Source organism: Aphidius gifuensis, linkage group LG5 (genome assembly GCF_014905175.1).
Source record: "Aphidius gifuensis isolate YNYX2018 linkage group LG5, ASM1490517v1, whole genome shotgun sequence".
Taxonomy (NCBI): Eukaryota; Metazoa; Arthropoda; class Insecta; order Hymenoptera; family Braconidae; genus Aphidius; species Aphidius gifuensis.
Window position 1 is genome coordinate 9302736 of NC_057792.1, and position 15020 is coordinate 9317755.

A 15020-nucleotide genomic window follows, 5' to 3' on the forward strand; every position below is an offset into this window, starting at 1 on the left:
TAAATATTTCCTACTATAAAAGCCTTTCTTCAAGATATTTGATTGGCCGTTATTTAACATTGTTAATGTTAATATATGTATTAATAATTTTTCTATTTTTGTTTAATTTATTCATTTTTTATTTTGTTTATCGGTTGCTATGTGTACCCGTTGTTATTTAATTTTTTGTTTATCGTAAACATTATAATAATGTTGTTAAGAAATAAAAACCAAATACATTTCGATAAGTAGCATAAGTAACAGTAAGAAGTATGTATGTTATAAATAAATTAACGATTTTCATTGATTCTTCCGCAATATTTGCCATAACCCTAGCGGATGCGTCGACACCTATTCGATCGGGATTTGACTCTCCAATGTAGCACTCAGTCGACAGCGATTTGACAGCCATTCGACAGCATATATAAAACGTAATTTACGAGCACCGGATACTCAAAATGAGTTGGAAAAATATGAAATAAATATAAGATTATAATGACAATAACTTAAACTGACTGAAACCTTGACTAGTACATGTATTTAATATTAAATAAGAAATTAAATTATACACGGTAGAGAGGTTAGATTGACATGATTCGCATTTCTACTGAAGTCAGAAAGCTGAGAGCTCAGACATTCATCGGTATTGACTCGGTCATTATTACCGAGATATTTTGTCACTATCGACAGGCTTTCGACACGAATTGAGAGCTGTCTAATTTATGCACAGTTTAAACTGTTTAAACATTATAATAGACTTTATTAATGATAGATTAGTATTTTTCTATAAAAAAATTAATAATATAAAAACTTGTGTGTTTTAAGAAAAAATTTTTTTTGTTTATATTTTGAATAATTGTTAATAATATTGCATGTAAAAACATAATAACACTATGCCGTTGTTTATAAATATCCATTGCTGATCGGTAGCGATACAGAGCGATTTTCGACAGGCTTTCGACACCAAATTTAGAGTTGTTTAATTTATTCATTTTTCATTGTTTTAAACTGTTTAAACATTAAAATAGACTTTATTAATTTTTTTATAGAAAAATACAAATCTATCATTAATAAAGTCTATTATAATGTTTAAACACTTAAAAACAATGAAAATCGAGCAAATTAGGCACCTCTTAATTCGGTGTCGAAAGCCTGTCGAAAGGCGGTCGAAATGCTGTCGAAACGCGATCGAAACGGTGTCGAGACAGAGTCAACTGGCATATAGTGATATAAAATTGAAAAAAAATTATTTTGGCGATTGTTTATACTATGAATGCTTAATTACACTGTTTTATTATGCTTTTTACATGCAATTGTTATTAACAATTAATTTGAAAATTATAAACGAAAAAAAAATTTTTTTTTTATAAATTTTTACAAGTTTTTTTTTATTTTCTATTATTTTTTTACGAAAAAAATACAAATTTATCATCAATAAAGTCCATTATAATGTTTAAACAATTTAAAACAATAAAAAATGAGCAAATTAGACACCTCTTATTTTGGTGTCGAAAGCCTGTCGATTCAGTGACAAAATATCTTGGTAATAATGACTGAATCAATTACCGATGAATGGTCGGAGGCTCGACATATATGCTGTCGAATGGCTGTCAAATCGCTGTCCACTGAGTGCTACATTGGAGAGTTGAGCCATCCGCTAGGGAATAAATTGATATAATTATGGAAAATATTGCTGAAAAAATAATTTAGACTACGAATCAATTTATTTGGCTATATCAATTAGTGGTCTTCGATTCTTGAAAAAAGTATCGGAATCGGAGTATCGATACTTTTTTTTTTAAGAATCGGAAAATCGATGCATCGGCCAAAAATAGTACTCGATACTTAAGTATCGAGTACTTTTTTTTTTTTTTTCGAATGAATTATCATCTGATTATAATATTTTTATTTTTTTTTAACTATATTTTCATGAGAAAATTCAGAAAATTTAAAAAAAAAAAAAAATGATTTTATTTATTTATATAATTATTTATTGATTTGTTTATTGAATTAAAAAAAATTCTATTTCACGGTAGGCCATACGTTACTCGGTAGGTAAAGAAATCATCGCTTTAGTAAAAAATGGTAAAAACACTATTTTTTTTTTCTAATATAATAGAACCATAGTTTGCAAACAAATAAAAATAGAAAAAAAAATCCAAAATAAAAAAAATTAACCAAGTGATTTCATATTTTTTCTTAGCTCAGTACACCCGATTTTTTTTTCCGATTCTTGAAAAAAAGTATCGAGTAAAAGTACTCGATACTTTCCGATTTAAAATCGGCTTGTCGATACATCGGCAAAAATCGAAGACCACTATTATCAACGTTTGCCATAATTAATTAGTTAAATAGCTATTGGCAAATGTTGCTAAAGTAAGAATTTAACAAAAATAATTAATTTATAATCTAGATTAATTCCACAGCAATATTTTTTATATTAAATTCAAATTATTGTGTCAAATAATTATGGCAAATGTTGCTAAGGAAAGGATGTAACCAAATAAATGAATTCGTAATCTAGATTAATCCCTCAGCCATTTGGCACAGTAATTTTAATTTATTACAGAAAATATTGCTGGGAATTAATTTGGACTAAGAATTAATTTATTTGGTCATATTCTTTCCTTAGCAACATTTCCCAATAGCTTTTTAATTAAATAATTATGGCAAATGTTGCCGAAGATAGAATGTGACTAAATAAATTAACCCGTGGTCTAAATGAATTCCTCATCAATATTTTTTATATTAAATTAAAAATATTGTGTCAAATGGCTGAGGAATTGATCTAGACTAATAATTAATTTAGTGGGTATCCTTTTTTTCTCTTCTATATACTCAAAAAGAAAGAGTACACGGATAGATTTTTTCTTTTTTTTTTTACTAAAAAAACACCGCGATTTTTACTATGGCCGATAGCAACTCGGAAACGTGGGGGAATCGTATTGAAATTCGATATGGGCCATAGTAATTTTTCTTGATGAGCGCTGCCTAACGGCAATTTGAATTTTCAGCCTTGTACTATAGTAGTTTTTGAAATGGCCATATGAAAAATTTATAAAGCCAATACTAAATATTGAAAGTTGACGATGTAAATTTTGAAAAAGTGAATATTAATATTTAATAAGGCATACAGAAAATTTTGCAATGGATATAAATTTTTTTTACTCTGCACCGTGCTCTCTCCTCTTTTATGGAGGGGGGGGGGGCACAGTGCAGGGTAAATAGATAGTAATTATAATGGAATAAAAATCATATGAATGCACAAATAACTTTTAGGCAATAATTTAATAACAGCAACAGCAATAATAATAATAATTATATTTTTACATGAACTTTTTTTGACAAAACTTAACCTCAAAACTGCAAAGATTTAAAAAAAAAATTGCAAGTTCAATATGTTACATATATCATTAAATTTTTCTTTTTTTAATCAACATTTCACTTGTAAATTAATATAAATTCACTTTTTAAATCCCATGAAAACTTCAATGGAAGTATAACATTACTGACTTTGAATAAAACACATTAAGGTGTTACTCGAGTAAAGTCAAAATAGTTAGAAACCAATGTAATTGATAAAAAACGATTCTATGCAAAGAAATACATCTATTCATAACTTTTTTTTTGTCCTAGGTAACTTCGTTTGTTTATAATAAACTATTAAAGTCGCTATTTTTTTCGAGGTTAAACACGGTGAGATAGGGAGATTTTACTTTTTTTTGGGTTCAACTCAAACTTTCATACAAAACTAAAAGTTGGAGAATTCTCAAAAACTATCAGTCTGTAGAGGAAAAAAAGACAAATTTTTTAGTTAAATAATAATTTTCTGACCTAAAATATTTTGTTCATAGTATAAAAAAATAAATTTTTGTCTTTGTCTAAATACATAAGTGGAAGTGAGAAACAATATTTTTTTCTTTTTTCTATCCTTTTCGCACTCATAGAAAATATTATGTTTTAATACCCCATCCGCCAGAGGTCTCAAGTTTACTCGAGTAACACGTTAAACATTTTGCCGTTGAAATTCATTTCACCACGTCTGACAGAACGATCAGTGATGGGTAATTCGACGATTTTCGGGGTATCATACAATCATACGTATGATACTACATAAAGTGTATGATAGTTGAAACTGACCTCTTTTTTTATAAGATGAACTAAATGATTTATTAAACTCTCACTCACACCACTGTACACAGCTGTCAAACTGTTTTTTTTTTATTACACGATAAATAATAAATAAATTCATCAACGTGTATAAAAAATTTTATTAGAATTAAAACATTATACGAGAAAATAATTTGACAGTTAATATTATGACTTCTTTAAAAAATTCTCTCAGGAGTTTGCCTGGAATATATTAAAGTATGCCAATATGATGAAGGAGGTCAACTTGGCAAATAGGTCTCCCGGATTAATATAATACGTTCTTCATAAAGAACGACAGGGAAAATATATTTGTGATATTGAGCGATGTTAAATAATCCGTGTGATTATAATCTCATAATTACTATATTTATTATTTTTTTTTTGCAAGCTAATGAAACTATCTCTTTTCCTGGCATTTCATGATGTTCCTTAGAACCTGTCAAAACGCTCCTTGCCCACATATCATGTCTATTATCTAATTTTTTTATTGTAATTTTTGAGATTATTCACATAAAATACAAACAATCATTTTTCGTTAGTAGATTTATTAATAAATATTAATAAATTCTTGAGATTACATATTATGTTGAATGTTGACATATTGTTTTTGGGCGCCAAATATGTATACAATGGCGGATAGGCAAAATGGCGTCAGTAAAATAGTTTAAAAAGTTAAATGTAGAGGCGCTCTTAATGTATGATACATGGCGTATGATAATGGAGATGTATCATACTGTATGATACAGTGTATGATACTGCTGTATGATACACTGGTATCATACCTACCCAACACTGGTGGCGCCACAAAAATTTCAGGACACGGGAATAAAAAATAGCGTTATTAATATACGGGCTCTTCGTGGCATAAATATTGGTTCGGTAATGCGACTGGGAATCAACCTTAATTACAAAAGAATTTCTTCTTTCTACAAAAGCTCTTTTTTTTATTTCACTGAGAGTTTCAGTATTATCATGTGTTCTTTTACACCTTACCCGAGGAAAAATCCCGAAGATATCCGAAGATACCCGATTTGATAATATCTGTGAACACACACACAGATCGCTCCAGATCTTTGAAGATACCCAGCGATCATAACATTGAATGTGATATTTGCCACTGAATATCTTTAAAGATACCCAGGGAAAAATTTAGAAGATACCTGCAGGTACCTTGCTTGATTATGTTTGTGCAGACATCTACAGATTTTTCCAGATCTTCGAAGATATTTGAAGATACCTAGCGATCGTAACCGTGAACTTTATATATACCGCTGGGTATCTTTAAAGGTATTCCGAGACATTGGAGGATCTGCGCATGTCTTTGAAGATATAATCAAACGGGATATCTGCGTGTATCTTTTTCGCGTATCTCTGGGTATCTTCCAGATTTTTTCCCGCACCCGTATTCAGAGGATGTTCTCATTAGGGCGTTTTTTTTCCGATGGTGGCGTTTGTGAAGCTTTTCTATGTGAAATCTATGTAAAAAAAATTTTGTCAAGCGCCATCAGCGGAAAAAAAAGCCCTAATGAAAACAATTTTGCCCCGTGAATACGGGTGCCGGGTATAAAAAATTTTTCAATAAATATGGTAAAAGCCAAAAAAAGTAAAACATCCCGTCTATCTGAAAAATCATTTTTTATTAATTATATGGTAACTTATATAAATTTTTTAATGAATAAAAAAAACACTTGTAGTTTTTGCAATACTCCGTGTCTCAAAAATTCAACATTATTATTTCATATAAAAACATATCATAAATGATAAATAGAAGAAATTGTTCAAATGTGCTGAATTAAATTGCGATAAAATATATTGGTCACATTGTAGTTTCGAAAGACATCGACTGAGTGATCATGACACTGATCAACATATTGATAATATAAATAAATAACAATATAAAATCTGTTTCAATAAAAAATTCATCAATAGATCAATTATAAAAATGACAATCACGCTCGTACGGATAAATGAGAAGAAGATAGCTCTGATGAAAGCTGTGATGAATCATTATAAAATTTTCTAGCTGCACATGGAAATTTATCAACGGATTTAGATAAACAAGCAACCTTATTCGTTTCTAAATTATATAATCTTCATTAATTACGACGAGTCAAAATTACTGAAATTATTATTGAAGTGAATAAATTATTGAAACTGCAAGCTACTGAAACTTGTAATCAGTTAACTAATGGAATATCAAAAACTGATTCTCCGATAACTTCTGAATTTATCAACGATATTCATGACAATTGGTATTCACTACTGGACAAATTTGAAACTGAACAACGTGCTTTTAAATCTTTTTAACAAAATAATACATATTTTCCTCCTCAATCTTCTCAATTTGGTGAGAAAGAAGAGTTTAAAACCAGGTATGACACAGTTATTTATAGGAAGAAATTCTTGTTTGCATCCAATTAGTACCAATGAGAAAAGTGTTGAAGAAATTTTTTGAAAACTCAGAAGTTTCAGAAAAAACATTAATTTATCTTGATATGTTGAAAAAAAATAGTTAAAAATTAAAATTGAATTTTATTCAAGGTTCTTTATGGCAAGAAATTAAACGTTATAGAATGAAAATCTGTAATGATTTTGTTTTAATGATTCCATCAGAAACAGGATCATGTTATTATTTGGAATATATCGCCCTGGTAGAAATAATCTCTGGATTTTCTCCCAACTTTCTCCAGATTTCAATGCACGATGGCTTAGAGGGTAACACACTGGCATTTAGAAGATAGGTTTTTAGAGATTTAGGTACATGTAGGTTCGAATCCAGGTCATTTAGTTACAAAAAGAAAAAAAACATATAAATAAAATTTATTAAATTCTTAAAATAATTTTGTTTTGTTTTCTTATTGGTAACCTCTCAACGGAGCCAAACTATCTCAAGGGGTTATGTCGTTAGACCATTGGAAAAACTAAGTGGTGGCAATAATTTTCGGCGACTCGGAGTTACACCAAGATTTTATGAAAATTCATAACTTGATTTTTTAGCGGAAATTCTTTCCGCATACGAATGCTGTTTTTCGTGCATCTATAACAATGAGTTTTTCTTTACAGATACAAGAAATAGATTACAACAAAGATCAGCAAATAGATCTACTGAAATTTGAGGCCCAATTTTACAGTAATGAAGTCTTACGATCCGTTACATTGTCGATGTATTTTCAATTCGATTTTATGGAAGTCTCTGTATCGAATATTGAAGCTTCAGCGATCTTTGATGTTGATCTACCAACTAACGTACAAAAAGTTCACATGATTGGCCATTTAAAACTCAATTCTGAAGGTCCAATTCATCAAAAAACTTCTGTTAAAGTGTTGAACAATGAAAATCTAGAATTGGGTCACTCTTTGGACGAGGTATTACCACATAATTCTAAAAAAGTTTGTAAGTACAAATACTTTGACTAAATTTAAAAAAAAAAAATAATACTGGAATATCTTCCATAAAATATAGTTGAAGATGTTGCTTTTGTCCACATCTCTGAATATCACCGGAGATATCCAACTATCTAGGTATATCTATAAACAACGACCTATACTAGAAGTTAGAATCTTAAATCTATTCAACGATATTTGAATACCTGGGAAAAAAGTTTCTGGCTATGTCTAGATCATGGTGATACGGACCGAGCCTGATCTGAAAGCAAAGCAGATCCAGATATATGCAAGAATATATGTAAGATTTTAACTCATAGTATATGGTTCAACCACAAAAAGATTACTTTGTTTCCCTCACTGAGAAAAATTTTTTTTATTTTTTAGAAGAAAACTTCTTGGCAATATTCTGTTTGAAAAAAGGAAAAAAATAGTTTATTATAAACAATAATTGGTTTGTAATAAGAAAAATAAAAGTCTTGTTATAAACAATATTCTGTTTGTTTCATGAAGATAGTGTCTTGTTTAAAACCATAGAATGGTTTTTTTCAAGAAGAATACTTCTGAAAATATGCCACTATCTTCTTGTTACGAACGGTCGATGGTTTAAAACAAGATAATTAACTACTTATTTCAAACAACAAAATGTTTAATACAAACGATGAATTGATTGAATATTTGAATTAAAAAAAAAAAAAAAAATTAATTCACATTATTTTTGAAGTACATTGATTAGACAAGTTGATGATGACGGATTTTTTTTTTTTTTTTATGAACTACCGAACCTAACTGCCTCGAGCAGGAATCGAACTAGGGCCTAACCAGATGGGTAACGCGTTACCGATGCGCCACGGAACCGAACGTGATTCAAAAAGTTTATTTGTTATACATCAACAACGTTTAGATACAATCAATAATTTACATACAAAACATACATATGATTATCATTTACTTTTTACTATGACAAGAGTGACCCCGCGCTTCCGGCGCGTAGTTATATTATTGTGTATGTTCGTTATAACCATCTTATTTTCTTACCTTTTTTATTTTTAATTTTCATGAACAACTATATATATTTCAAATGAATAATCAATATTAATTATCGTAATGAACAGAAATATCATTTGATGAAATTATAAACAATTATTATACCATTTTAGTTGCGTCGCTGCTCGATCAAAAAATTAAAGTCATATGACAGCACACACTAACTTTTTCTATTTATGTTTTTTTATTTTTATAAATATTTATATTTTATACAATATTTATATTTATATATATTCTTTTTATTAAGTAATATTAATAAATATAGTGACATTTTTGATAAACATATTAACGACACTAACTTTTTTTTATTTGAATATAAACTTATTCATATAATAAAATAATAATAATATATTTTAATAAATAAAGTAATTAACAACACTTATATTTCTTAATTATTATATTGTAATATAATAATTATGTATATATAATATTATATATATATTACATAGTAATATGCACACTTAATATATATATATACAGGCATGGCATAATGATATTTGCTTTATTTTATTAAAAGTTTTCTGATAAAACATGACTGCTTCTCTATGATGCTATGCTTCGTTCTCCCATGATAAATAGGATTTTTGGCAAGTCGTTGTGCTCCCTGGTTATCATTATGTATTTTTATCATTGTGCCAGTATTTAATTTCAGTTCACTCAAGAAAGAATTTAAATAAATTGCTTCCTTTGTGGCCTCAGTGAGTGCCATGTATTCAGCCTCTGTTGAAGACAAGGCCACAGTCTTCTGTTTTCTTGCCTCCCAAGATATTGCACCACCAGACAGAGTGAACACGTAACCAGTAAATGATTTTCTGTCTATTTGACATCCAGCCCAATCAGCATCAACATATCCACTTAAACAGTCATTATTTTTACTATATTTTATGCCATAATTGATTGTACCTTGAAGATATCTGAGTATCCTCTTCGCAGCTACCCAATGTTCTTCTTGAAAACAATTGTTATACTGACTCAAATTATTCACAGCAAAAGCAATGTCTGGCCTTGTTGCTATTGCCAGATACATCAGACTCCCCAACAGCTCTCTAAATGGATAACGTGAATCTGGTACTTGACCTTCTTCTTTAGATAGCTTTAAATTTGTCTCCATTGGTGTTGATGTTGATTTGCAATTTTCCATTCCAAGTTCTTTTAATATTTCTTTGATATAGTTATGTTGTGACAACGTTATTGAATCATTTGTTTGATCAAAATTTATACCAAGACATGTCTTGACTTTACCCATGTCTTTTATTTTAAATTTTAGTCTTAAATCATTTTTAAATTTATTTATCCAATTCTGATCCTGAGACATGACTAATATGTCATCAACATATACTGCAACAACAAGTGATACATTATCCTTTTCAGCATGATAAACACACATGTCTGCTTGTGTTGGTTTTAAACCCATGATTTTAAATTGTTGGTCCAGCTTGGCATTCCATTGCCTTCCAGCTTGTTTTAACCCATATATTGATTTGTTTATTTTACACAATTTATTACCATTATTTAAATCATTCAGCATTACACATGCTTTACTTTGTTTTTCACCTTTTATTCTTCTTTCTTCATCAGCAATTTCCTTTAACATATACTCAAACATGTCAGGCATTTTCATGATAATATTTTCATGCAACTCAGCATTTAAAAATGCTGTTGTTACATCAAGTTGATGGATGTGCATTTGATGTTTTACAGCCAGTGCAACCAGTAATCTAATTGATCCCAATCTTACAACAGGTGAAAACGTTTCATTGAAGTCAAGACCAGGTTGTTGAGAGTAGCCTTTTGCTACCAATCTAGCCTTTTTACGAATTATGTTTCCCATACCATCATATTTATTACTTAAAACCAGCCTTGATCCAATTACATTTTGACTACCTGCATCAGGAATTAACCTCCAAGTGTCACTTTCAATTTGAGCTTTAAATTCTTGTTTTATTGCTTCTTTCCACTCTTGCTTTTCATCACTCATTAAAGCATCTTTCAAGTTGACTTCAGCCATGTTTGTTTGTTCTTCATTCTCCCCCTCAAACATTACTGTGTCAATTTGTTTGAATTTACGAGGTCTGCCTGGTTTACCAGTTCTTATTAACATTTTTCTACCTCTTTTTGGTTTCAATAACCTTTTTGCTTCATTTATTTCACTTTCTTTAAAACCAATGAACATTTCATCATCATCATCATCAGACTCACTCAGCTGCACAAATGGTGAAGATATATCAGTTGAACTTGATGGTTGAACTTGTTTTATCCCTGATAATAAGATACTGTTTATATTTTGATTTTTATCTTTGATTTGTGATAGATCATGTGATATTGTTGATGTATCAATATCATTACTACCATTATCTACATCATTTTTATTTAAATTTTGTTTTGTTAACAAGTCAACTGGTTCAATAATTATTTCAGTGTTATTTTGATTTTTTGATTTATTATTTGAATCTTGTGATATTGGTTTATCAACTGGTACAATTATTGTTTCAATGTTATTCTTATCAGCATCAGTTATTTTTTCATTTAAATTTTTAAACACAACACTTCTTGTGAACTCAATTTTTCTTTCATTTGTTAACCAAACTTTATAACCCTTTTTATCTTCTGGGTAACCTAGAAAAATACATTCACGAGTGATTTTATCAAATTTATCTTTTCCTGGTATTTTATTCAAACAATGTCCAGGTGTACCAAAAATTTGTAAATTAAACTAGTCTGGTTGTTCTTTTGACCAGATTTCAAATGGTATTTTATTATTTACACTTTTAGATGGACATCTATTTCTAATAAAATTTGCTGTGGCAATTGCTTCAGCCCAAAATGATTTATCCAAGTCTGCATCTAACAACATGCATCTTGACATTTCTATTAACGTTCTGTTTTTTCTCTCAGCCACTCCATTTTGCTGTGGAGTGTGGCTGATTGTCAATCGACGATTAATACCACATTGTGCCAAAAACATGTCAAACTCATTGTTTAAATATTCAGTTCCATTATCACTTTGTAATGTTTTTATTTTTCTGCCTGTTTGGTTTTCAACTAAGGCTTTAAAATTTTTAAAAGCATTCAGTGCTTCTGATTTTCTTTTTAAAAAATACACAAAACACATTCTTGATGCATCATCAATAAATGTCATAAATAACCTGTTTCCTCCTTTTGACAGACATCTCATTTTACCACATAAATCTGTATGGACTATCTCCAATATTTCAGTTTGTCTTGTTGATTTTTTTGGAAACGGTTTACAGGTAAATTTACCTTCAATACAAGTGATGCATTTGTTCTGTTCCAGATCATCGTATTTTATATTTTGTGTTTTTAGCAATGATTTTAAATCTGTGTAATTTAGGTGACCAAGCTTCCTATGCCATTCATGCAGTGAGCTTGTTTTTGTTATTTTATTTGAACATTCAACCTCATTTCCTTGTTGATGATTTGACAAATAATATAATCCATTTATTCTTTTACCATGTATTTTAATTTGACCTTTCTGATCACAAACTATCGCATCATTCTTGGTAAATATAACTTTATAATTATTATCAGTTATTTTGGATATTGACAATAAATTTGTCCTCAAATCAGGCACCATCAATGTGTTCTCAAGCTTTAGAAGTTTTTCACTCCCTTGATTGTTCATAATCTTCAGCTTTACTGTACCTTTTGCTTCAATACTAGTTGTCGTATCATTTGCTAAATTTAATACTTGCAATTTACTGTCACTTATGTTTTCAAATTTTTGTTTATCATTACACATATGCGAAGTACACCCACTATCAAAACACCACAGCTCTAAGTTATTACCAGTTGAAAAATTTAACACTTGTTCATCAATCATCAGTCCAACTTCTTCAGTTTTATGAGCTCTTTCTTTGTTTTTTCTTTTTTCACAATCAACATATTTATGTCCAACAGTTTTACAAAACCCACATTTAAATGGAAAACCAGAATTTGATGTTTTCTGTGATATTGATTGGTCTTGTGCTGTTCTTTTTTGTTTCCAATTCTTATTGAATTTTTTGTATTTGTTGTGTGCTGCAAACAGAGCATCTGATGACACTGATGATGATGATTGTTGATTTCTTGAATCACATTCTTCTAACATTTTTATTTGCAAGTTATCAAGACTTGGTAGATTATCATGACATTCAATTGCTGTTTTAAAATTTGCATAGCTATCTGGTAAACTTAATAATAACATTACTGTTAATAATTTCTCATTGATGTCCACATCAATCTGTTTAAGCTTATCTACTGTGTCCATGAATTTTTCCAGGTGTTCCCTCACATCTTCATGATCTTTCATTTTCAATAATACTAGCTTTTTTAACAAGCTAGCCATTCTTGCTGGTCCTTTGGACTGGTGTATTGTGTGTAACTTCAACCATATTTCATTAGACGTCTGACAATCTTTGATTTGTTTTAATTCACTTGGTTGCATTGATAGTATCAGATCTGCTTTTGCCTTTTGATCCATTGTGTTCCAGGCTTGTACACCATTTTCTGTTACTGCTGATTTATCTGCTTTTTGCGAACCTACTTGTGGTTTTTTAATTGTTCCATCAGCATAATTAAACAAATCATTTTTTACCAAAATTGCTGACATTTGTATTTTCCATGTGTCAGAATTATGTTTACCAAGTGCTTCAACACGGATTCCAACATTAGATGCCATATTTACAATATTTTTTATACTTTATATTTTTCAAGTGTTTAACCTCAATTTTTCTTTTTTACCTCGTGGGATCAAGTAAAATTCAAAAAAAAAAAAAATTTTTATTTAATTTTTTATTTACTTTAAACGTGGAAGGCCCATAACCTGTTATAATAAGAGGTAGAGGTTATTTAATAAAGTAATTAATGAGCAACACTTCAATATTTCAATATAATTAATAATAATATGTATTATTGAACAAGTATATATATAGGTTAGATTATGTAGTAAGTAGACAATAATAATAATAAAATGTGATACAGTATTGTATCAAGAATATTTGTTGCCCCCAGTCTCAGGACTGTAGCTTGTTTTGTACTTGTTTTTAGCAGTATGCCAACATACTAAAAACAGCACTACCAACATAATACTTTTTTATTATATATGAATAAATAGAAATCAATAAAAAGCTGTAATATGACTTTTGATCTAGGAACGACACAACTCGAATAAATTAATTGCCGAAAATAAGCAAAAGTAGCAACCACACAACGACACGTAGCAACGTGTTTTGTATTATGAGAAAGAAAATAATAAAATATAATTAGTTATAAACAAATGCTTAAAATTTTTGACTAATCAGATCACGAGTCAAAAGCGGTCACGTGTCTTTTTTATAATAGGAAGGATTCTTTAATTATGAATTAATTTTGAAAATTAGTTCTATTTTCAATACAGTTGAAAAATGATATTCAATTCGAATTTCATCAAGTTTAGATAAACTGACATAATTTAATTTTTTAAGAAATGACTATTTTAAAAATAAAACTAATTTTTAAAATTTATTCATAATTAAAATATCATAGTAAAAAGTAAATGATAACTATATGTATGTTTTGTATGTTATTTATTGATTGTATCTAAACGTTCTTGATGTATAACAAATAAACTTCTTGAATCACGTTCGGTTCCGTGGCGCATCAGTAACGCGTTAGATTCCCATCCGGTTAGGTCCCAGTTCGATTTCTGCTCGAGGCAGTTAGGTTCGGTAGTTCATAAAAAAAAAACAAAAAAATCGTCATCATCGACTTGTCTAATCAATGTACTTCAAAAATAATATGAATTAATTTTTTTTTTTTTTTAATTTAAATATTCAATCAATTCATCGTTTGTATTAAACATTTTGTTGTTTGAAATAAGTGGTTAATTATCTTGTTTTAAACCATCGACCGTTTGTAACAAGAACCTAGTGGCATATTTTTAGAAGTATTCTTCTTGAAGAAAACTATTCTATGGTTTGAAACAAGACACCATCTGCATAAAAAAAACAGAATTTGGTTTGTGTCAAGAAGAAATATGGTTTACATTTAGAAGTATTTGTCTTGAAGCAAACCATCTATGGTTTTAAACGAGACACCATCTTCATGAAATGAACAGAATATTGTTTATAACAAGACTTTTATTTTTCTCATTACAAACTAATTATTGTTTATAATAAACTATTTTCTTCTTTTTTCAAACAGAATATTGTCAAGAAGCTTTCTTCTAACTACAAGAATATTTTTTCTTATTTTTAACCAAAAATTTTCTCAGTGCTGGATAGCTATTCTTGACATAATTATCTCATGTACACGGTGAAAATTAAAGGATAACTTGCGGATAATTATGTCAACGGGTCCGTTCGAAAACTAACTCGAAAGCCCGGAAGTTCAAGATTGTGATCTTAGAAAACTTTTGATATTTTGTGGTGGTAGACATGATTTTCTTTACTAACAAACAATTTGAAATTGTGATGACAGCT

General features: G+C 29.2%; 1 protein-coding gene across 4 annotated transcripts in view; it reads left to right on the top strand.

Annotated features, from left to right (window-relative positions):
- Nucleotides 1-15020, top strand: part of LOC122857548 (transmembrane protein 231-like) — a 103978-nt gene that overhangs the window by 14860 nt on the left and 74098 nt on the right. For all 4 annotated transcript variants that reach the window (XR_006374213.1, XR_006374214.1, XM_044159799.1 and 1 more), the window contains exon 3: nt 7195-7525. Coding sequence is in view for 2 of the 4 variants with exons in the window: in XM_044159799.1 (XP_044015734.1) it covers nt 7195-7525 (331 nt within the window). In the remaining 2 variants the exon portion in view is untranslated. The remainder of the gene's footprint in view (nt 1-7194; nt 7526-15020) is intronic.